Source organism: Seriola aureovittata, chromosome 1 (assembly GCF_021018895.1).
Source record: "Seriola aureovittata isolate HTS-2021-v1 ecotype China chromosome 1, ASM2101889v1, whole genome shotgun sequence".
NCBI classification, from domain to species: Eukaryota; Metazoa; Chordata; class Actinopteri; order Carangiformes; family Carangidae; genus Seriola; species Seriola aureovittata.
Window position 1 is genome coordinate 26,390,825 of NC_079364.1, and position 23,213 is coordinate 26,414,037.

The 23,213-nt window shown below is 41.2% G+C and overlaps 1 protein-coding gene across 1 annotated transcript in view; it reads right to left on the minus strand.

Annotated features, from left to right (window-relative positions):
- Positions 1–1,663: 1,663 nt before the first annotated feature.
- LOC130174504 (collagen and calcium-binding EGF domain-containing protein 1-like) overlaps positions 1,664–23,213 on the minus strand; it is a 34,854-nt gene continuing 13,304 nt past the window's right edge. The window contains exons 3-11 of the mRNA XM_056384395.1: positions 11,589–11,641; positions 10,175–10,309; positions 9,498–9,635; positions 8,943–9,076; positions 8,547–8,661; positions 7,919–8,058; positions 6,916–6,951; positions 6,461–6,496; positions 1,664–5,979 (exon numbers count right to left, since the gene is read on the minus strand). Of these exons, the coding sequence (XP_056240370.1) occupies positions 5,791–5,979; positions 6,461–6,496; positions 6,916–6,951; positions 7,919–8,058; positions 8,547–8,661; positions 8,943–9,076; positions 9,498–9,635; positions 10,175–10,309; positions 11,589–11,641 (976 nt within the window). The 3' untranslated portion in view covers positions 1,664–5,790. The remainder of the gene's footprint in view (positions 5,980–6,460; positions 6,497–6,915; positions 6,952–7,918; positions 8,059–8,546; positions 8,662–8,942; positions 9,077–9,497; positions 9,636–10,174; positions 10,310–11,588; positions 11,642–23,213) is intronic.

Sequence of the window (23,213 nt, forward strand, 5' to 3'; positions counted from 1 at the left end):
TTCTGGATGATCCACTGTCTTCCCGCAATCCAAACCCAAGATTAGGGAAAAGGTTAAAATATAATATCCCTGTGGTCATGATTGTCTTTTCTCTGTGTGTCAGGCTTCTGATGAATGGTGACTTGACCTCAGTGTGCCCCACACATCCGTGCTATTTCCAAGAAAGATCAGCAAAGTTTGTCCTTATCTTTGACATATGTACGTGCCTATTCTTTCTCTTACTAAATAGTTTCTTCATGGATTACGCAGAACAGATGAATGATAAACTCGCATCTATTCTGGCCCTGAATCCTGCATTCATTCTGAAAGCTATGTCTGTACATTTGTGAAGGAAGCTTACTCATGCTTCTTTTGGGGTGAATTATGAAATGAAAATATGGTGAAAAGACAGTACTTTCCGTATTACTGGAAGGCAAAGATGAAACGAGAAGTGCAGGGAAGTTTGAGAGAACCCACATATAATTAATTCCATCAAGTTTCTCATGTCATTGTAAGAATTTAGATTAGAATTGAAATGAAGAGATGTGGTCAAACACCTTGCAATCTAAGCATGGTGAAGATTATTGAAGTATTAATAATGAAGTGAATAATGGTGAGAATAATTTGGTTGTAATATAGCAACTGGTGTACTCTGTGAATAAATGCATGTGTTGATCCTCCATGTTAAATGATGTCAGTCAATGAGAAGAAGATCCAACAGCCATCACTTCCATTATCATGAGTTTGATTATGTGCTTAGACATACCAATCTGTGCATGTTATAGCCCACTTACTACAGATTACACACAGTTTACTCTCACAGTAACATCTAACAAAGCATTAGATGCAAAGCTTTGCATATCATGTTTAATAGTGTGTTTTATGTAATTACTTTTGGGGCATTTCTTATATAATCAATAGTAGCAGGAAACCACATTTTTGAATGTATTTTTCCTCCCTTCAAGGCAGGACACTCATCCTCCAGAGGTCTGAGGCAGGTAATTAGTGCATGCAGCTGAAAGTTGGACTCATTTGAGAAGCTTGAAATAGATTACTTTGCTAAAATGGCATAACTTTAAATGACTGACTATGATGGATTGATTTTATTCAGTGCTGTAATGAGCAGCTGTCAATGACTGCCAGGAATGTATAAAATCAGTCAATAAATTTAGAAATTTGCGTGATTCATAATACGTTGTTTGAATTTGCAAAAGTATTAATGCAACTGGGACATAGTGAGGTGGAGACGGACTCTGACTCATTGTGACCTATTGATTTGTTAAAAAACTTCTTCTAATTCTGATTCTGCATTGAAGGCAGCCAAAAAAAAAAAATAGCAGATCAACAGAAGAGCTCATAATAACTGCATTAATTGCTGTGACTGTGCACTTAAATACACACACCTGCATTGCCAAAAAACACATAAAATATTGTGTGTACGTGACTCACCTTACATACACACCAACTTGCAGACATGCACATTCCCCCGCTGTCATTCCTTCATGCACAAACACACACACACACACACACACACACACACACACGCACACACACGCACACACACGCACACACCCAAAGGCCCAGACTGTGTCTGAAGTGACAGCCCTGTCGTGCATGAGGTGTATTTATGGATGGCCATAGTGTGCCAGTACGGAAATTCCTCTCATACTAGGAAACATCTGGGCAAATTTTATCTGTTGTATCTTTATTCTCATCTAAAGATGCCAGCAAATAGCCTAGTTACATAACTCTACTGAAAGTACATCAGTGGAGTCTGACACCCAAAACTGCCTGGATGATATATACAGTATTTATATATATACATACATACATACAGTACATTTATATATATATATATATATATATATATATACACACTGTCTCTCATAAAGTTGGAATAAAATATTTTTGACCTCTTTCCACTAAATTATTGTGACAATGTGATTTATCTCATTTCACCTGGGTAATCGGGACACATAATATAATCATTGCACCTGGTCAAAAGTGATTATTGATGCTTTATGCCATTGATGATTTAAATAGGAATAAACAGAGGATTGTATCTGAAAACAAAATCATTCCAAATTTAAGGGCAACAGTGTATATATGCATATATATGATTTTTTTAATCTGTCATGTTATCATTCAATGAAGCCAATAAAAATAGGTAATAGGACTGACAAGAGGACAGTTTCTGCTCCCATTGCTGATCTTAGTGTGATGGACAGATCTATTGTCCCAGGAGGTATGTGAACCTTTTGCTTCGGAGTGTACTCTGTTGACCTCCTCTCTGCCGTCCCCTACAGGTTGAGAGGAAAGCCTCTGGTTGCATGACAAGTGGTGAAGGAAATAAGATAATCTCTTTCACTCTCTTGCCTTTCTCTCACTGACATGGTTCTTAAATTGTTTCATGTTGTTTTTCCTGATCCTGGTTGCCCTGGCAACGACTGTACTGTGAGCAGTGACCGCACGACAGGGGGCGGAGCTGTTAGGTGAGAAGCTTGTCAAGTAAAAACACACACACCGGCAGACACACACACACACACACACACACACACACACACAGGCACACGTGCACGCGAACACACACACACACACACACACACACACACACACACTCACACACACTCACACACACAAGCATTGCAGATCACATTGAGATCTGTTCATCAGGATCAAAGAATCAAAAACACCAAAAAGGCCAGAAAGCGTGAAGTCAACCACGGTAGATCAAACGTGATGTGTGTTCTTTTACTTTTCTGAACCCACACTCCTCGGTGGTGGGTACGAGCCCAGACAGACCCCCTTCTGAAAGCCTGCAGCCTATAATTATCCCCCCAGCTGTTTATAGCAAGGCATTTGACCTCTGACCTCTGATGCTCACACTTTTCATAATGACACCCAGCCACGCTAGAGTTCAACAGTCAGTGCTGAAGATAATGAGTGGGGTCATGTGCCTTGCACATAAATGCTAGGATGAGTTCCATTTTTTCCATAACTTGCATGTTTGGGAAACAATGAATATTTATGGATAGTAATTATGAGGATGCAGTGCTGTGAAAATCACTGAGACCATGGTTGTCTCACCTTGCTGGTATTTAAAGAGATGCAACCTTGAGGCTGAATTTTTGGAGGGGTTTATCTGTGACTTAGCACCCTCAGCTGGTGGCACTGAGTAAAATCTGATTTAGGAATCTACTAGTACAAACTGTGCTGCAAGTCTCTGCTCTGTGGCACTTTGACAGTAGTGTTGAGGAAGAGTTTTGCTTTCACACACACACACACACACACGCACGCACACGCGCACACACACGCACACACACACGCACACACACACGCACACACACACACAAATCTTCCCAGCATGTCTTGAGACCTTCAGTCTTTGGGGCTCTGTTGCCTGCTCATGATAATCATGGTTTAAATTGTCCAATTTAAACCATGATAAACCATTAATTGTGCTTTCAAAAACCTGGGCAGGAGGAGAAACATGCAGTTATCATCCCTATTCAGCCACCAGTACAATTCCCCTGATCAAGAAATAAGATCTGATCTAATCAAGCCGTTCATTGCTACCACTGTAATATCAGATTTACTTTGCACACTTCAGCTGAACTATACAATGAGGAACCATCAGTGCCCGTACAGTGAGTACAGTTTTGTGTCCGGTGGACAAAACAACCAAATACAGTGCTGCTGATCCTGTTTGAATGTTCCACAATCACCAAAGTGCAAGACGTGTGAATCTGATTGAACTACTGCAACTTTACTCACTCTTGCATAGTGGTGACCTGGACCAGGATGATCTATGCTCATGCTTATGCAGCATTCACATCATAAACCATAAACACAAGCAGCCAGTGTAAACAAACTGGTGCCAAAATCACAGCAAATACACTATATTGGGCAATTAGAGGCAGGGACTGACACTTAATCGCTTTCTTAGATGAGAAAATCGATAGCACTCCCTTTTGTGTCACTTAAATTTGAAGGTGGAGCAAGGAGATGGTTAGCTTAACTTAGTACTGGAAACGGGGCAAGTTAGGCTAGCTATTACCAAAGATATTTAAAAAAACAATCAAAAAAAAAAAATCCTGCCCCCGTGGAGCTCGTCTAAAGGTTTTTGTACAAATTAAACAAAGATACAGCGTGTTAGTGATGAACTTTTTCTCTTTAGCCAAAAGTTAGACGAGAAGCTTGATACCACCATGACTGTACGATAAATATGACGCTACCACCAGCAGCTGTTTAGCTTAGCTTAACATTAACGTACAGTCTGGAAACAGCTAGCTCTGTGCAAAGGCAACAAAATCTGTCTAATAAAGCTAATTAAGGTGTTATATTTCATTTGTGTAGTGCTTCCCTCAGTTTACAGTGTTTATGCTAAGCTTAGCTAGCTGGCAGCTGGTGGAAGCTTCATATTGAAATAGGAGTGGTAGTAATCCTCTCATCTAACTCTTGGTAACAAAGCAAATACTCATATTTCCCAAAGACTGTTCTGAACTGCTGTGGCTCCATTTCTTTATGATATTTTGCTAACAAAGCGTTACTGTATTGCAGACACTAGAGTTACTCATTTTATCATTCTTATGCTACAGCAACAAACATTATTTTTGATACACTCACCTTTACCCTTGTCAGGTTTGTAATATTGACCATTTTCAATTTGATGACCCTTTGACAAAAAAAAAAAAAAATCTAAATTTAAAAAGTTCAAATTTAGATTTAGACAAACCTTTATTGAGCAATGACTTGATGAAAAATTTCAAATGTTCAAGCTGCCTTCCTTCTTCATGTCCATCATATTTCTGATCAACTCTGGTGAATGTAAGTATGAAAATATGTGCTAAACTTCCCATGAAACTGCTCCCGTCGGACCATATTTCTAATACAGAATACTTTATGTTCACAGTCAACTTGCCTGATGATATATGAGCTATAAAAAAAATATATATAGAATCGCTTTTTGAAACTGACCTTTACTATTCCATACATTCATTTTATCATTTTAAGTTACTGTTACTTAAGTTACTGTCAGAAGATTGGATGTCTTGTATATGTAACATTTCTTTTAGATTATATTTTGAACATATTGCTGTAGTAAATTTTTTTTTTTTATCATACTTGAACTTGAAAGTTGTTTAATTGCAACAATACTTCAGGCATTGCTGTTTTTGTCCAACAGTAGCCTACAACATTGGGATTGTCCATACTCATGAATCTCATGAATTCGCTTCTGAAGATGCCTCAGACTAGAGAGAAGCTGCAGAGCTCAGACTTGTGGGCTGGATACTGCAGACAGGTGCGGGGAGGCACTCAGTGCGGGTCCTGGGTCTTTGTACCAACGCCCTGCAGGCAAACTGTCAGTGGCTGCAGAGCCTCCATCGACAGACTCAGGAACAGGAAGAGATGTAGACGATAAAGTCCATCGTTTGAAGTGGTTCAGCTCAGAGGCACAGCTCAGAGACTCAGACATAAAGGCTCACACTGTGTCTTTCTCACTCTATGTCCTGCACGCACACCTCTTACTCACACCACAGCATGTGAACGGCAGCAAGATGGCGCTCACAGAGAGATTGGGGTCCAACTTCTGATTTTGTAATCTTTGAATCTCTCTGTTTTACGGCCTGTGGCAGTGTTGAGAATTAAACCAAGGGTCCTTGCCCAGTTCATCCCAGCTGTGACTTTAGGAATTATTTACATGTTGGCACTTTGTCCGCCAACAATCCTTTATCAATGAAGAAAAGAGTCAAGGTTGGTGATTGTTTCACTGGGTTTGAGTGTCTTTTACTGGGACTGGGAAGTCAAATGTCAAGTATTGAGCATGAGATCTCCCTGTCCAGAGCCCCACTCTACAAAATCCACTTCCCCGCTGGATTGAGGAGGACTGTCCAGAGAGATACTGCGCCGCTCCCCAAACACTTTTTCCTGCAGTTCAATTATGTCATTGCGGATGTCGGCCATCATGAGCAGAAGGAAGTCGAAAGAGCCAGGTGGTCCCTGGAGACAGATGGGAAATTGAAGAATTGATTAAGGTGCCTTGCATTTTGCAAAATTGCAAAAAACACATTTATGTCTTGTATAAATTGAACTGTGATAGACTGATTACACTAATTAGCTACGAAAAATAGAAGAAAATAACTAATTGAAAAGAACTAGACGAAAACTCTTGATCTGGAAAAGAAAACATGGCCAGTATGGCAGCAAAGAACAGTTCAAATCCAAACTAAACCACATATAAGATATGCATTATGTATATGTTGGATAGGTGACTATTAATAGACTAGCAGATGCAATTGTTAAATGGCAGTACAATTTCTAGGTATACATAGATGTAATGCCCATTCTAAAATAGGTGTGTAAATTGTCTACAGTTACATTATGTAGATGAAGATATGGAGGCTGTTTTTACAGTATAAAATGTATTTGTTTGCATTTGTAAATTAGTGAAGAATGTGTTTAATCCATAAAATAAACTTACAGGGGGACCTCTGGGACCTGGAGCTCCTCTGTCACCCTGTAGATGAGAAACAGCACAAATTAACCCAGTTTCAATACAGCTGTCTGAGACTGGAACTAAAGTTACAGTGTAGCATCATATATGCACAGAGCACCAGCAGTGAGTCTGAGTGCCACAATAAAGACAGTGACAGTAAACCAAGTGGTTTCAAATAAATATCATTATTTATTTGCAGGCATTAACAGAGTTTGTGCAATACAATATATTTGTCAATGTATCTTCCGGGAAGGAGGACCCAAAGAAACAGGAACCATGACAAAGTTAGCTTCAGTGGAGTCTATTCACTCAGTGACACATGTTTGAAGGTATTTCAGACACTAGATGGCGACAGTGTGGCTCCACACAAGCATTAAGCAGACACAACTACAGTCAAGAATTCCAAACACATATAAAGAAAATAAAGATAATATAATGACCTTTATTCCATGACTTCCTGCTGCCCCAGGTGGTCCCTGTATGAATGATAAGACATGGGTATAAGATGTTCTGCAAGCTTTTCAAAAACAACACCTGCAGACTGCTTTCAGCTGAGAAACCCACAGTGAGTGAGTTAAAAAAATAGCTGTCATGGTCACATTATGAGGAGAAATAAGCCTTCGTGGTGCAGACCAGTGGATATACTTGGTTCATGTATGGTGTTACATATGTAGAGCAGTGGGTTTATTTTCCTTTAGAGCAACAGTGTCCTGCTGAAGAGATGCTCATACAGAAATTATGACATGTGGTTTATTATTATTATGATTATTAACACTACTGCTGGTTGCTGTCTATTCAGGTGTGTCGATTGCAGGGTCCTGGTATTGGTCCCAAAGACTTTACACTGGGATGATTTGACTCATATAAAATGAACTTTTATGGCCAATGGGAAAGTTTTATAAGTATAAAACCTTCATGGTTTAAAAAGTCATAATAGTAGTATTTGACCTTGTCTTGTCTACAGTTCAGTAGACAAGACAGTTCAGAAATCTCTTTTAAGATGGTTTTTGGACCACTGGGACAAATATAAAGCAAGGCTGAGAGGCAGCGCCGCATCCAGGTCCCTGAATACACCCATGTATGTTTAAGTTTCATGGGAACTGTACGTGGTGTCATGTGTACTGTGACTACACAGTTAACATTTACTAGTTTACTTGTCATAGTTATTGATCAGCAGGCCAAAGAGCTACCAAGTGAGTTACTGATATGACACAGTTTAGTGAAAGTTTGTAGCAAGTAGCCTAATCGACAAGGGACAACATGATTTTAGTGTTTTTTTGTTTGTTTGTGTTTGTCATAATTCTATGGTTTGCTGTTGTGTTGTGACCTCCAGGTTACAGGACAGTTTTCTTTATGTCACTATGACAACCTGGACTAGAGGATCTGGAGGGAACTAAACCTTGTGATAACCTCTGAGTTATAGAACCAGGAGGTTTTTCTTACCACTGGCCCCCTGCGGCCTCTCTTCATATGCTTCGGGTCAGGCTCTGGACCCATGGGCCCCATGTCTCCCCGTGGACCCCGAGGACCAGGTGGGCCCCTCTCCCCCGGGTCGCCTGTGTTTCCTGGTTCTCCTGGGTGTCCTGGCGAGGACAGATGGTTCAAGTGAAAGATGTTTGGTGAGTGATTGACATCAGACGAATACATAACATAACAGCAATATCATAATAGAAAATACTAAGCTCCTCAGATGAGTCATTGAAACCCTGCTCACTTTAAAGCTCTGGTTTTAGAAATTAAGTCTAAATTTAAACTTAAAGGTGACTAAAACTCACCTGAGATGAGTTTTCAACTTGCCTGTATGTTTGCTTGCTTTTACTGACAATTTTTTTTTTTTTATAACATCTTAAATCATTTTGTGTATGGCATTTTCTTTTCTTTTATTGTTTTCTTTTCTATTCATTTTTTTTCTTCCACTTTCCCTTCTTCTTTCTTTGGTGTTTTAGCATGGTGATATTGTGATGTGATTGTAACAAGCACTGAGTGCATTTGTCAATAACTGTCCCAGCACGAATCTGGAACCAGAGGTGGATTTGAGTCTGTGTCTATCATTTCACTTGCCCGATATTACCTGGTACCCCAGGGGCTCCTGGAGGGCCGGGGAGACCAGGAAGACAAGGGCTGTCAGAACTTTTTCCTGCCCTCCCCAGGGAGGGCTTGTCACTGCTATTAGCCAGGCCAGGTACCTACAAACGCAAGAGGAAAGGCTAAGTAGCATAAATACAGATAAAAGGTGTGTGTAGTTTACTGAAATATTAGCAATTGGACCCCAATCTAAAAATTAACTTTTTGGAAATATAAATTCTTGCTCACTTTGCATCCATCACAATTTACATAAAATTATAACTGTAGTAAATGTTGAGACACAGAGTTTAGTTTTACAGTTGACTGTGATGTTTCTGCTTCTTTGCAATGTTTTTGTAGCTAAAACAATGTGGTCCAGTTGTGTATAGAGTAAACATGTTACCTGGTTTGGTGACGGTGTGTTGCCCAGCCTCAGTTTAAGCTGTAGCAAACTGTTTTTCATGTTCATAAAATCCTGACAGGTGAATGAGCAAGTACCAGCGCTCATCAAGGTGTCTGACTTCCCTGATGAACTCACTGCAAGACGAAACATTTAGATATGAAATTCTTTACATATAAATTCAGGCCAGGCATCCATTGCTATTTTTCCCTCTATCCAATCTACACATGCATTTATAAACAGGAGATTCTCAGTCACTGCTTGATGATTATACTGAAAAAACATAAATCACAGGTCGTGTCATTACACTCGTGAATTAAAATTTAAAAGCTGACCCATGTTCATCTTAGTTTTGATATATCATACTTTGTCCTCTACTGATACTGACATTAGCTACAAACCTGGACTGACTTTAGGCAGGTGGAAGGAAAAGGATAAATTCATTAAGCTCATGCATCTTGTGTATCTTGTGTAGGCCTAACACCTTCCCAGAGTGAAGACGCTGACTCAAATCTGCAGCTGATAACTTGGTGACCACCATAGGGCATAGGAACTTACAGTTGTGCACGGGGATGCAGGAGCGTTGGTCCGGTGCCAGTATGTAGCCAGTGTGACAGCGACACAGGAAGCTGCCCGCCGTGTTCACACACTCGTGGTCACACACGCTGCTTCCTGAGTGCTCACACTCATCAATGTCTGTATGAGATGATCAAAATCCAAGTTTGGAGGTTACTGTAAAATGAAAGCTGTTCGTGCAATGACACAAAGTGAAATGAAAGTCCAAGAGAAAGTGAGCAAGAGCTAAAGATTGAAGATGCTACAGTTCATATATCATGTTGACATTAACACGTCGGTACAGATTAGCTCTGAGATGTTCTCTGTCCTGACAGGTGAGATTTTTGTGGAAGTTGTTCATCCTCACTCCTTGGATATAGGTTTCTTATAGGTTTCTTTCATAATTTGGGAATTGTTCAGCCCTTTGTGTTATCTTTGAGCTATGTATAATAACTCCACATGATATTTTACATCATGTGTCACTGTGGTGCAGGTTTGGTCAGATATCTGCTGAATTGCTTTATGGCAAAGAAGGAAAATACTTTGCTGAACAAAACAGAAGAAGGAGTCATTTTCCAGTTAATAAAAAAAGAAGCAAAGAGGACGTTTTTTGAAGTGGGAGGGTGAGACATATACCAAACCAGTAATAGACATGGGGGTGGGTTGGGTGGGGTACTGACCCAGACAGTAAGGCGATTTGTGGTTGCGGTGTCTTTCTCGGTCGAAGCGATAGCCGGGGTAACACGTGCAGACAACTCGCCCAAAGTTGTCGGTGCACTGCTGCTCGCAGGGGGATGCAGCACACACATCTACGCCTACAGAGAGAGGGGGAGAGAGAAGTCATTAAAGTTATTCAGGATCACTGTCTGAAAACCAAAATCACCCATGAACACTTTTGCTCTTTATGACCACCACCTCCTTCCATTCATAAAGTTCCACATCCACAAGTGGGAACTGCCCAGCACAGCTACAGGTCCTGGGTCACTGTCATGATGTCATGTCTTACTGGGACACTTGAGAAAAGAGCCAGTTCTGCTTTTTCTGCTATGACGGGTCAAAAACTGTGTCCGAAACCTCTACCTCGTTCGCTCTTTCACTGCTCCCTGGTGAGTTAACACTCAGCAGTTTACTCTATAGTGAGCAGTAAATTGAGATGTGTGATACTTATGAATCATCATATTTTCATCATATCATCACTGACAGGTTTAGGGTCGCACAACTGTATTTGCATTCATGAGATGCTGTGCATTACATTGTGGGACTGTTGGCAGAAGGTTGTCTGCACTCATGGCCACAGTTTTATATAGTGTGTAAATTTCACACTCATTTTGGATACTCAAATAAAATGACAAAGGGTAAACATCGTGCACTATATAGCAATATATATATATATATATATATATATATATATATATATGTCCAAGTTTGCTATGAAACAGGCCATGTAATGACTGGACTGCCACACCTGACGCTTTTTAAATTAAATGGGAAACACAGAGCAGAACTGAGGCCTTTTCACTATATGTGATATATACAGCACATACATATATATATATATATATATATATATATATATATATCAGGCACAAACGCATCAGTTGAACATCCCATCAAGGTGCTATTCATTGGGGAACAGTGTTCTCTAGTGGCCAATGTAAATCACTGTTAGTCTTTGGAGGCATACTACAGTGTATTTCAAGTATCGACACTAAACTTACTGTTCACCAGTGTAACCAATCCTGATTAAGTAAGTACAATTATAACTATAACCAGATTTTTTATGTGGATGACTACAACAAAATGTGGCAGCTGTCTGTGCCAAAACTGTGCGCATTTTCTTTTTTGGCTGTTACGTTGTTTGTCCCATTTATGCACTGCAACGTGCAAGTTATCTGAAAAGACGCCTTAAACATAATCACTCCAATTACTCAATAGGTCAAGCATAAAACCCACATTATCTGGACTTCTTTGACGAACGTGGTCTCCATATCGTGTTGTTCTAATTTAGAAAATGCTCAATTTGAAGTATATCATATTAGGACCCTGTGAAGTTCATGAGTCAAATTAAGAGGACAGTGTGTATGGTTTACCTACTTTCAGGTATGCACTGGCCCATCACAAACCTGAATCCTTCACAGCATTTCCTCCTGAAAAAAACACAGAGACAGTGATCACGTTTGTATTTCAACCACCATTTTCAATATGCTTATTTGCCCCCTTGACAATACTGATACCAATCTCATAACTATCCAGAAAATATGAAGCTGCAGTCTGTTAGCTTAGCTCAGCAGAAAAACTGGAAACCGGGAGGAACAGTCAGTCGGGATCTGTCTGAAGGTAACGAAATCCACCTGCCATCACCTCTGAAGTTCACTAACTAGGCCGTTCAAACTTGTTTGTTTTATCGATACAAAAACTGAAGAGCAAAACTCAGTCATCAAACAGACTATACACCAGGGGTGGTTACCTGAGGAGACCAGGTGCATTTAGCTGTCTCAAATGTAAGTCATCTCTTTCACACAAGAGACACATTTAAAATACTGGCTGCATCCACAAATCAGGCCATGGAAGCTAGCTCTAAAATTTCTCATTATATTCCTAAATATACGGGAAACCATACACAGAAACATAAATGAGGCTTTTGTCCGCAATGAAAAGACTTTGCTTGATGAACTGTCGAACAAAAACACCATCATATCCAGGATTTAAGTCACTGACGTGAGCCGCATTACTGAAATGGTGGAAAATGTACACGTCCAGCAAACTGTTGAAAGGCCATTCAGCAACTGACAGTATTGACATACAGACCAGACCTAGAGAAGCAGCAAAATGCAGAGACAGTGATCACAGTAATTGGTAAGCCCAGTTAATATTTTACTTATTAGTAGCCATCATTACAACAAGGTAACTGAGTGAGGAGATCCTGCACAGATAACAGGCCTGCAACTCTATTATCATAGTACACAGTCAAAAATAAATAACATGCAATCAAATCATTTTTGTGGTCATTTCTGCACAGCCAGTTTATATATTACATAGTTACTGCAAACACTGCAGCTCCTGACACATTAAGGCACTACTTATTCTGATTTGGCATATTTCTCTTTTTGCTCCCTATACAGTACTTGAACTCTGACCAAATAAACAACCAAAAACCATTACTTAAACTCCAAGTTTTGACTCTTTTGCAGTCCCTGCTTTTGTGGATGTAGAATTTTTTGAATTACAGCGTTGTGCAATGGAGACTGGGCAACAATTTCTCCCAAAATTGATTTATGGTGTTTGGCAATGACACTCGTCCAGCATTCCCACAACAATCCACCACATGTTACAGACATTACAGTTGGAAAAACAGAGAGGAAATGGCTCAGAAAGTGGAGTAGCACAGCCACGCAACAAATATCACGCACACACACACACACACACACACACACACACACACACACACACACACACCACACACACACACACACACACACACACACACACACATGCACACACATGCACATGCATGTACACACACAACCTTGGAGAAAAAGGGGAAGAACTGCAAAAGTCCTAAAAACTGCATGCTGTTACCGGAGGGGGCGTAGCTTGCTGCCTCATTCACAGCCCCCTCAAGACAACAAGTTGCTTTTATTCTCCTCCAGTCTCCATGCAGTGTAACCCTAAATCACTCTGAGATGCCCCCCGCCCCCACCCCAACCCCCACCCCCTCCTTCTCCTGAATGAAAAATAACCTATAAAACAGTGAGGCTGGCCCAAACTGATGAGATCCAGATGAGAGCAGCTTTAATCTGCAGCCTGTAGCCGCAGAGTGTTGAGAGGGATGGATAGGGCCGGGTATGGAGCGGAGGTGGAGACAGGAGAGTGAATGCTGAGACGAACATCGTCACTCATTCCGTCTGTCAGTCTGACAATCAATCCATCAATCAATCAATCAGTCGGTCATCTAAATTGGGATAATGTGTTGCAGATGCAGGTTTGTCCTGGAGGGGAACTCCATAAGTTTATATCTTTGCCGCCAGACTGATAGAGGTGCTGAATCTGACCTGACTCTTTGTTTCTTTTTGAATGTCATTATCATTATCATTAACCTCTAGCAGTGATGGGTAGATAGGGTACACTCAGTTACAATGTTCAATTTTCAGTACCACAGCAAACTCTGACCACGTTACCTTTGATAAAAGAAATGGCTTTAACAATTTACACTCAGTGACAAAAACAGATTTTAACAATGGGAAGAAGAGCACACCAGGTCCTGAGAAATACCGGAATTAGTTGTATCAAGGCATCCCTATTGAAAGCAGGTGTTTTATTGCAAAATAACTAACAGATCTCATTACTCTTTAGCTGGATTAAGTCTTTTAGAGGACAGATACAGATTTAATGGCAGTTCCGATATAAATTTATTGCAGCTGAGTATTTGCAGTACAACTATTGAACGTTGCTGAATTCAGTGATTCATTTTAAGCAACGGGATCATGTAATATGAGGTAATAAAATACCTGTTGTTCTCTCGGTTTAGACACAAAGTCTAATGTCAGAACTAATCTGTAAACGTCTGTGTTTGAATCTGAAGAAGACACACGTCATGTCATCCCAGCATCTTGTTTTGCTTCATAACTCAAGTCTTCATTAACAGTCATTGTATTTGATGATTTAAACCAACATTTGTTCTTATGACTTTATTCATTTCTATTACTGACAGGTTAGTGAGGGTAGAAAAAAAACACAGAAACATGGTGCACAGCCAAAGACAGAAAAAAGAGCCAGGGTGTGTGCAACTACTCAAAGCTGAGCAAGTACCAACAAAGTAGACCGATGAGTTTAAAAGAAGATAGACATTTATTTATCTGTATAGTACAGGTAATTTAACAACACTAAAGGTTTCAGCAGAACTGCTTCTCAAACAGTCAAACAGCCTCATAAACCCTCTCACCCTCACCTTTCTGACGTCAGAATAGAGGCAGCTGTGTCCGACAATTTCTCTAACCTATAGCCACAAGTAAGCACATGATGCAGTGACGGACGAGGTGTGTGTAGGGGAAGGAACTGTTTCTCTCACTTTTCATGTGACCGAGCGAACGCAACACTATGAACCTCCTCCAGGAGACACTGACAACGTGTGGCGTTATCCCCATCTTTAAATGATATCACATCTCCTCCCTCTATTAACCTCCGTCTTTTAACAAGTGTGGCCGTTTAGAACGGCTATAAACACTTTTGGCCTCACACGTGGTCACCCAGCTGAATGTATGAATGAATTGTTTTCAGGCATAACATGAGCCCAAGAGTCTACGGCCACGCTAGCTGTGTATTACAGTTCATCCTGAATCCCATGAGTATCTCGAGTTAAAAAGATGTAAACCTGGTGGCACTGTAGAAACAGAAACAGAGCAAAACTGACAACCCAGGACAGAGTGTAGCAGAGGGTAACAGTATCTAAATCACAGGACAGGACAGGACCAGGACAGCAGCAGTGAAAGCCATGTTATCTCCCTGCAACACCCTCCGCACCCCCCCTCCACATCCACATACGTCAACAGGCCTCCGCAGCTCTCCCCTGGGTGTTCCTGACAGACAGCACAGGGGAGGCCGGGGTGTCTGGACAAGCAAATGAGGACGGAGGGAGAGGTGACCCGTGTGTTTTTGTTTGGGAATGTGAAAGTATGTTGGTCATACTGGCAACAGGCTCGGTCAACATGACTCTAAAACACAGACCATTACACATTACACTACGATGACCTGTGTGTGTGTGTGTGTGTGTGTCTGATGGGAATACACATCTGTTTCTTTTGTCAGTGTAATAGTTTCAGAAGTTGTAGTGGTGTTATTACGGCTATCGGCAGCTGTGATTAAAAAATGTACAAATCCCAAGACTAGTCTAACTGTGTGTGTGTATGTTCATGTCTGTGATTCTACATCTGTACATACAGCATGCGTGTGAGTGAGAGTCTGTGTGAGGGCTGGGATACCATCCAGTAATTGGGTACAGCCTTTTAATGTCAGTCAGGGCTTATTAGCGAGAGCGATCCATGACGCTAGCAGGCTCCGTCTCCTCCTCTCTCCTTTTTCATGTCCCCTCCGTGCACTTTTACTTCACTCGCCCTACATCTTTCCTGTGATTTGAAACATGTCAGTGTATATTCAGGACGTTCTGTCAGCCTCTTGTTTCACAGTGTTGCTCCACTGGTTCGCTAGTTGTTGACATAATCTCTGTCTCTCTCCCTTCTCCTCAGGCTGACATGTTGTTGGCCTCACCGTTGCCCTCTGTTCATGAAACCTGATGAGGTGTCTGCTTTTTCCATCTTTATTTCATTCACAGGGATATTTTTCTGTCCTCTTAAGATTTGCCGAAGCCAGGAGCGCTCAAAGCCTATAACAGCCACTTTTACATTACAGCACTAAACAGGAATATCTGTACGCTAGACTTCGAGTGTTGATTTCCCAGGATGAAAAGCTCTTTCTTTGTATAAACGCTGTAAACAAAGTTTGGCTGAGGGACAGCAATCACTACCTGGAGAATTTAACCTGATGCTTCAGTGTTTGATCCCCTGACCCTTAAATCTAAAAAAAAAAAATTTGGTTTATGACGAAATACCTGCACATCAGCTGTAGTTTCAGTTTTACTGCTAATGTTAGAAAACACTGGCACCTTAGCATTGACATTGTGAGCATGTAAGCATGTTGATGTGTTTTTAAGTTTAAATCTTAAAACCTACATGTTTTCATAGGCTTTTGAGTCCCTAAGGTTTTTATCTTTCACTTTTATCTATTATTTTTAATTCAAACTGTTCCATGTCTGTCCCAGACCATGATATAATTAACATATCACATAAGAACTATTTCTATGTCTTGTGTTTCTTGTTGTATTTTATTGTACAGCACTAAGGTTGTTTTAAATTAGCTTTATAAATAAACTTGATTTGATTTGATGTTAGCATTTAGCCTCACGGGACAGCTAGCATGGCTGCAGATGGTAATGCTGTGGATACCTCAAGCTGTCTCGCTTTTTTTTTTTTTTTATTTGTTCCTGCAAATTCACTCAGCAGTGAACGCACTGTCACAGTCACGGCCCTGGAGCGCAGGGTTAGCACAGCACTCTTGGAGCACACAGGACTTCAGCTGTAAGACCGTGTGGGGGGCTGAAAACTGGGTCTTCGGACTGACCTCTCTGACCAACGTGGATGTAATGATTCACACAAAGTTCTCATTAACAGACTCACTGCAATGTTCAACCAAAATGAAATATTCAGTTCATCACAATTATTGTACTGAATTGAATGCATTGTACTGAGTGGTAAACATGACACAGTATATTTATCTGTCCTGCTTTGTCCTTGTGTTTATCTTATGTCAGGTCATGGCTCAGCCTGTATTAAGTATGTACCTACTTTGTAAAGGCTGGCCTATTGACTGTTCTGGCTCTGTAAGCCCACATTAAAATTCATATATGTAGTAATTGGCAACAATTTGTACATTTCACGACTGATTTGCTCTGCATTAGGAAATACATCAATGATACAAAGGTTTGGAGAGGAATTGGACAGCCTCTCTTGGCTTCCGCTAACACACTGTCAGTGTGTATATTATTAATTGTGACTGCTGGCTGCTGTTTTTGACAGCTCATGTTGCCAGAGTGATAATTATAAAAAACAAAGAACTGGAAATGCATTGGATATTACACAGCTAATACTGATCCATTGAAAATGCCTCGGCCATTGGCTGTGATACAGATCCTGCTGAGAGCTTTTGTTAAACCTCTAACAACCACTGAAATGTTTTTCCTTCCACTGCTAAAATGATTTCTCAGTTAAGAATTATTTCTAAGCAGCAAAATGACTCTTGGTGATTTCCGGTGGGAAAAAAATATTATGTGTAAAATCCATTATGTCATAACTACTCCACACTGAGTCTACATGCCACTGGCCTGACCTCATTCAGATCATTCTAAACTTGACCCCTGTCTATCCTCCTCTTTTGCCGTTGAGTACCAACTATCTCCCACCAGTCACTGGTCTTGGCAGTGGCTGACCCAGCAGCTACCTGCCCAGTGAGGGGTGCAGGCAGCCCCACGTACGACCCCAGTCTGCTGCTGCAGCCGCTGCCAAAATCAGCATGGAGGAACTGGAGAAAACACCAAGACAGGATCCAGAGGCAGACCTGGGCCTGGATCACTTTACACTGAAGATTATGTGCTTTAGCAAGGGGTCTCCTTCCAGAGGGGGGAACGCTCACTGTTATGGTTTCCCATCCAGTGTTACCATGATTTATTTGTGCATTTGCAAGCAGGAATGTGTTACAAAGACAGGATATTCATTATAGCACCGCAAGAAAACCTCGCTACCTCCCCAGTCCCCAACCTTGACAGCGCGGGGGTCCAGAGATCAGGGAACAGCATGGATGATGCTTTTCATAGATGATGCTGCAGTCACTCTGCATTATGAATCCCCTTCACATTACAAAGTGTTGTTACCTCAGTTTGTATATAAAGTTTCTATATATGAGGAATATCATAAGAAACTCCTGTACTGGTCTGTTTTTATGACTTCTGAAATTAATCCCATCTCTTATCTGTGTATCGACTCTTACTGCAAGAATGTGGGATGATCTGAGCGGGGTGAAGGGGGAGGAAATGCCACGTGTAAGAAATGAGGGAGGACACTGACAGGAGGAAGAGGAGGATGGTTAAAAGACAGCCATGAAGGTTGTTGTCAGCTTAAAGTGTTCCCTCTTGGGACTCTGGTGGGAGGAACACAGGAAGTGGAGCTCACTGGAGGTCAACGGCCTCTTAACACACCAGGACAGGAGACCGGCCATGTGTGTGTGTACGTCTTGTCATTTTGATGGATGCTTCTTACTGATGTGGCTTATATGTGTTACAAGTACAGCATGTTGTATTCATCAGCCGTGCTGTAATTGATTTATTTGCTCAGTTGCGAGCAGCTCAAGAACTTGGCTGGTCGTGTTGCATGTGATGGTGTGATGAAGGATTATACTGAAACACATTAGCATGATGAGACCAACAATAAACCTGAGGTGTAGCACATTGTTGGAGGCCTGCCATCCTCTTTTTTTTTTTTGTATATATTTTCTTTGCTTATTTCTGATGTTAAGTGTTTTGTTTTTGTCTTTTCAATGTGTTGTTATTTTTCTGCTGGTGGGATTTTTAATACTTTTTTTTAATAAGGCGTTCTGTCCAATAGTTCTTTGTGGGCTTTTTTAAATCCCCAGTGAAACTATATTTATGCTTCTTTATAAGCTAATCTAATTTGTACTTTCCACTCATTTGCCTCATAGTACAACCAAGAAAAGCAGCAAAGTCCAACTAGTGACAGCTTGTTTAAAGATGAAAAATTTAAAAATGTCCATCCTAAATACAAAATGTTGTAAAACTCCAAAAATCCACTCAAACCCGCTGTACACATCAGGGTTCTCATGAAGGTGTGAAGGTGTTGAGCACAGCCACATGTTAAGCTCCTTTAGTGTTGCCGTATAATTGCGTGTGTGTGTATTCTTTTTAACTTGTGTGAGTATACATATGTAAAGGTGTTAGTGTGGCGAGTGTGAGCACCTCCTCTCTGTTTATTTGCTCTGCTAGCCCACTTCCAGGACCCAGGCCTCAGGGGAAACATCAGAGCTCTGGCCTAACAGAGAAAGCTTTGACTGGGAGCACAGGAGGTCTGAACCACTTCCACCAGAATACAGGCTGACCTGCACTCCTCCTCCTCCTTCTCTTCCTCCTATGTTATGCCTCACCTCTCCCCACTCGCCTCATCTTTCCATCATTTCTCCTCCTGTTCTCCCATCCCGACCCCCCTCTTTAAAAAAACCCTTGAAACCTTCTGTCTCTAGCTCTAATTTCCTCGCTGTCATCATTCCAGGATCACAGCAATACTTTGATACAACCACTGAACATCTGAACAGACACACTCATACTCAGCTTTAATACTTCTGATTTTCTGAGATGAACATTTTCTATGGGTGCCTGCTGACCGCCCTCCCTCTCCCTCCCTCCCTCCCTCTCCCTCTCATCCACCCATGTCATTTTAAGATGTCAAAGGAATAGTTGGACATTTTAGGAAATATATCATTTGTTTTCTTGCTGAGAGTTAAATGTGAAGATTAATATCTCCCTCATGCCTCTGGAGCCAAGTGCTGATTAGCTTATCTTAGTATAAAGACTGGAAGCAGTGGGAAACAACTAGTCTGGCTCACGATAAAGTAAAATGAAAATTTGCCTGCCAACACCTAATTAACATTACTTAATGTATATAATATAAACAGAAATTTTGCTGGGTTTTACATTTGGTAACTGTTTTTTGGCCACGTTCATCTCCCTAGCTGTAAAATACCCAAAAATCATGTTTGAAAAGGGGTTGGTTTGTCAAAAAACAAGCCTCATGATCTTGTGTTATATCTCACTTACAGGACTAGTTCAGCATTCTGGGAAATATTCTTATCTTAGAGGCAATTACTTGATGTTGCTGTTATTTGACAAACAACAGTTCATCCATGTGTCCAGCACTCCTGTGCAGCGTTGTGGCTATAGTGCTGGTTGCCACATGCAGTTTTGTTAAAAGTTTACTCTGTACAGGCATAATGGTACCAAACCTGTCAACCTCATGTGCTGACAAGACGTCAGCATGCGGCACACAGTCCCTGTGCCCAGATGTTGTTTGACAAAACATCCAACTCTACCCTCCAAAATACTGAGCAATTTCTTAAGCTAGTAAATTTCCTAAAATAAAATGACTATTAAAGAAAGTAAGTGGGATCATCTCATTGGAATGGTTATTAAAGTGTCTCTGTGGGACCAGACCTCCTTCTTCCTGCTTATCTGTCGTTCCATCACACACAAAACCTCAGACACCACAGACCACATTTCCTGATGATGCAGGATGATGCAGCAACTCACCACTTCATTGTGACATGTTGTAAATTTCCCTACATCATTTCGTCACGCATAATCTCCCAGTAACCACTGAGCAGACTTTAACGAAACGGAGGTGAATGATGCATTTTCACACCACATGCCAGGTTTTCAAAGTGTCTTATAAGTACTATGGTTTTTGGTCAAAACTAAATGGGTTTGTAAGTGCTCTGGCATTTATTATTGCCTCATTTTCCCTTATTTCATGATTGTGATAAACACATCTTGAAGTGCGTGTATGAGTGCGTGCGTGCGTGTGTGTGTGTGTGTGTCTCAGGGTTGACAGAGATTTCCCAGGGGACTTTGGCCTCTGTGACCTATTCAGGCTCAGTGTCACTGCAGGAATGTGGCATCTCTGACCCTCTGAGCTGCTTTCTGTGACAGACACACACGTGATCTGCTCTGTCCAAGTCCACAGGGATTTGGAGGTTTGGTATCCTACCTGACAGCAAAGGACAGAAAAGATGTGAGGGAAGACGTGGGCAGATATGGACACACACTCTATGTTTCCAACTATATTTCTAAGCAGAGAGCTGGGAGCAAACATTTGAAATATTACCAAAACTAAAATGAAAATTAGGCCACCTTCCATCAACATCAACTGCCTGTTCAGAAAACTCATCCAACTCCTTATGAGATTTTTGTGTTCATCAGTATTGATCTTTAATGCCAGCTAAACGCATGCATGCCAGCTATGTTTGCCTGTAACCGCTGTAATTATTTAGGCCACACAGACTTTGAGTCACAAACTGGCCCACTGATACCAGATGTCGATAACTCCTGCCCACATTGTGAAACAACAGGAAATACTGCAATATCACTATTTACCAAACCAATGTGTTCCCATCATAAGTCATTGTACAATTTTCTGGCATGAAACAAAGCCATAGGATTACATGGATGAATGTACCACATCAGTATGTGTGTGTGACAGAGAGAGAAGCTGTGTAAAGACACACTTCTTTTTACATGGATGTTTGGATAATGCTTTTTAAATATATATCAATGTGAATGAAACACAGCTAACTAAATGTATAGCGCAGGAGTCAGGGACTGATGGTCCAATATGGAGATAAGGGAAGAGAGAGGGGGGTAAAGAGGGACCAGAGTAGGATGGGTAAGTGCGAGATAAGGCTGAGTGAAAGCAGCTACGCAGTGAGGTCAAGCTAACGACAGCTCCCTCATAACGATGTGTCTTGTTAAATTTTCATGCCAGACAGGAAAGCTATTTTAAAGGGGACGTTTTGCTAAATATCCCACCAGAGACTGTAACTGAGGCTCAAAGTAACAGACTGATAAGACCATGAAGGTCTTCCAGGTTTTCTAAATGGCCGTGTGACTCCCTTTGTGTTGAAAAATCCTTGGAGGTATAGAGAGATTAATGACTCTTTTCAGTTGTAACTCTCCGGCTGTTACTCTCCACACCTCCACTACTCTGAGGTTTAAATTTTGTTACATGAGACAAAGCTTCATACACGCAGCAACATGTGCCCCGTCGGGCTTGTCAACTTCAAACAACGGTGCAACAGCGTCGTTCCAGTCTGTTATCAATTGTCCGATGATTTGTTTTGTTGAGCTATTGACAGTGACAGTGCAGCCATAAAAAGGGGCTGAAAAAAACACTAATCCAGAGCAGATTGTACACCAAAACACAACCATTGTGTTTGTCCAGAGGGCCGTTCAGGTGCACACTAATTAGAAAAAGATGGAAGATGATGACTGGAATTTTTTGGGAGGTCCGACTCTGGTCTATAGCTCTACGAAGACAATTATACCTCCATTAAACACAGGAAGCGTAACTCAAGGGCCTCGTAAAAGTCCTCTCTGAGAAAATGAAGACGGGGACAGCGTTAAGTGCTCCTCAGTGCAACCAAACAGCAAAACTGAGAGCGGTATAGCTCTGCTGAAAGAATGTTGTATCAGCTCCAAGTGTGAGAAAAATGAACAGGGATATGTTGATCACCATCCAAAGCACACAGAGAGGAAACTCTTAAGGGAGAGAGGAGAGTGATAGTTTGAATAGGATGCCCCTGTGGACTTCTGGATGCAATGCAAACAACCCATGAGTGGATCGCGTTCAGTCTGAATGCGCTGCACTCATGAGTGAGTCGGCGATTTTGTTTCCCCATGGCGAGAGCGGAGGTTTCACCAAGCACTTTAACGACCTGAGCTCATGAGCCGAGGGCGAAAAATTACTTTATCCACAGTTTTAATGATGAGGGCTGAGCTGAAGACAGAGCTGTCAGTGACTCACTAAAATCCTCAATGGATGATAAACAGTAGACTGAAGGTAATTTCATCACCATAACACACACACGCACACAGACACACACACATATGTACGTACCATATATGCACACACATGTTTACAGTTTATCAAATTCAATACCAACAGACATCTACAAAGTGAGGCAGCATTGGCAGGATTTACCCTCACACACACACACACACACACACACACACACACACACAGCTACAAGCCTAACGTATGATCTCATTTATGTGCACCTGCACACACACACACACACGCACACACCCAAGTATCAAATGTAGTGATCTTCAGTCCAGACATCTACAAAGTATAACAACATACACATGGACACTTGCACAAACATATTCACATACTACTCATAAACATATGTCCAAACACATGACACGCACAGTGATGGAGGCATCTGGTCCTCGTTACCTCTTTCAGAGCCAAATCAAATCACCTCCTTCCATTCTTCAGTCAGGGCTTTCCTGCTGTTTGAAGTAACAGGCTTTAGCACCTAATTTTACTG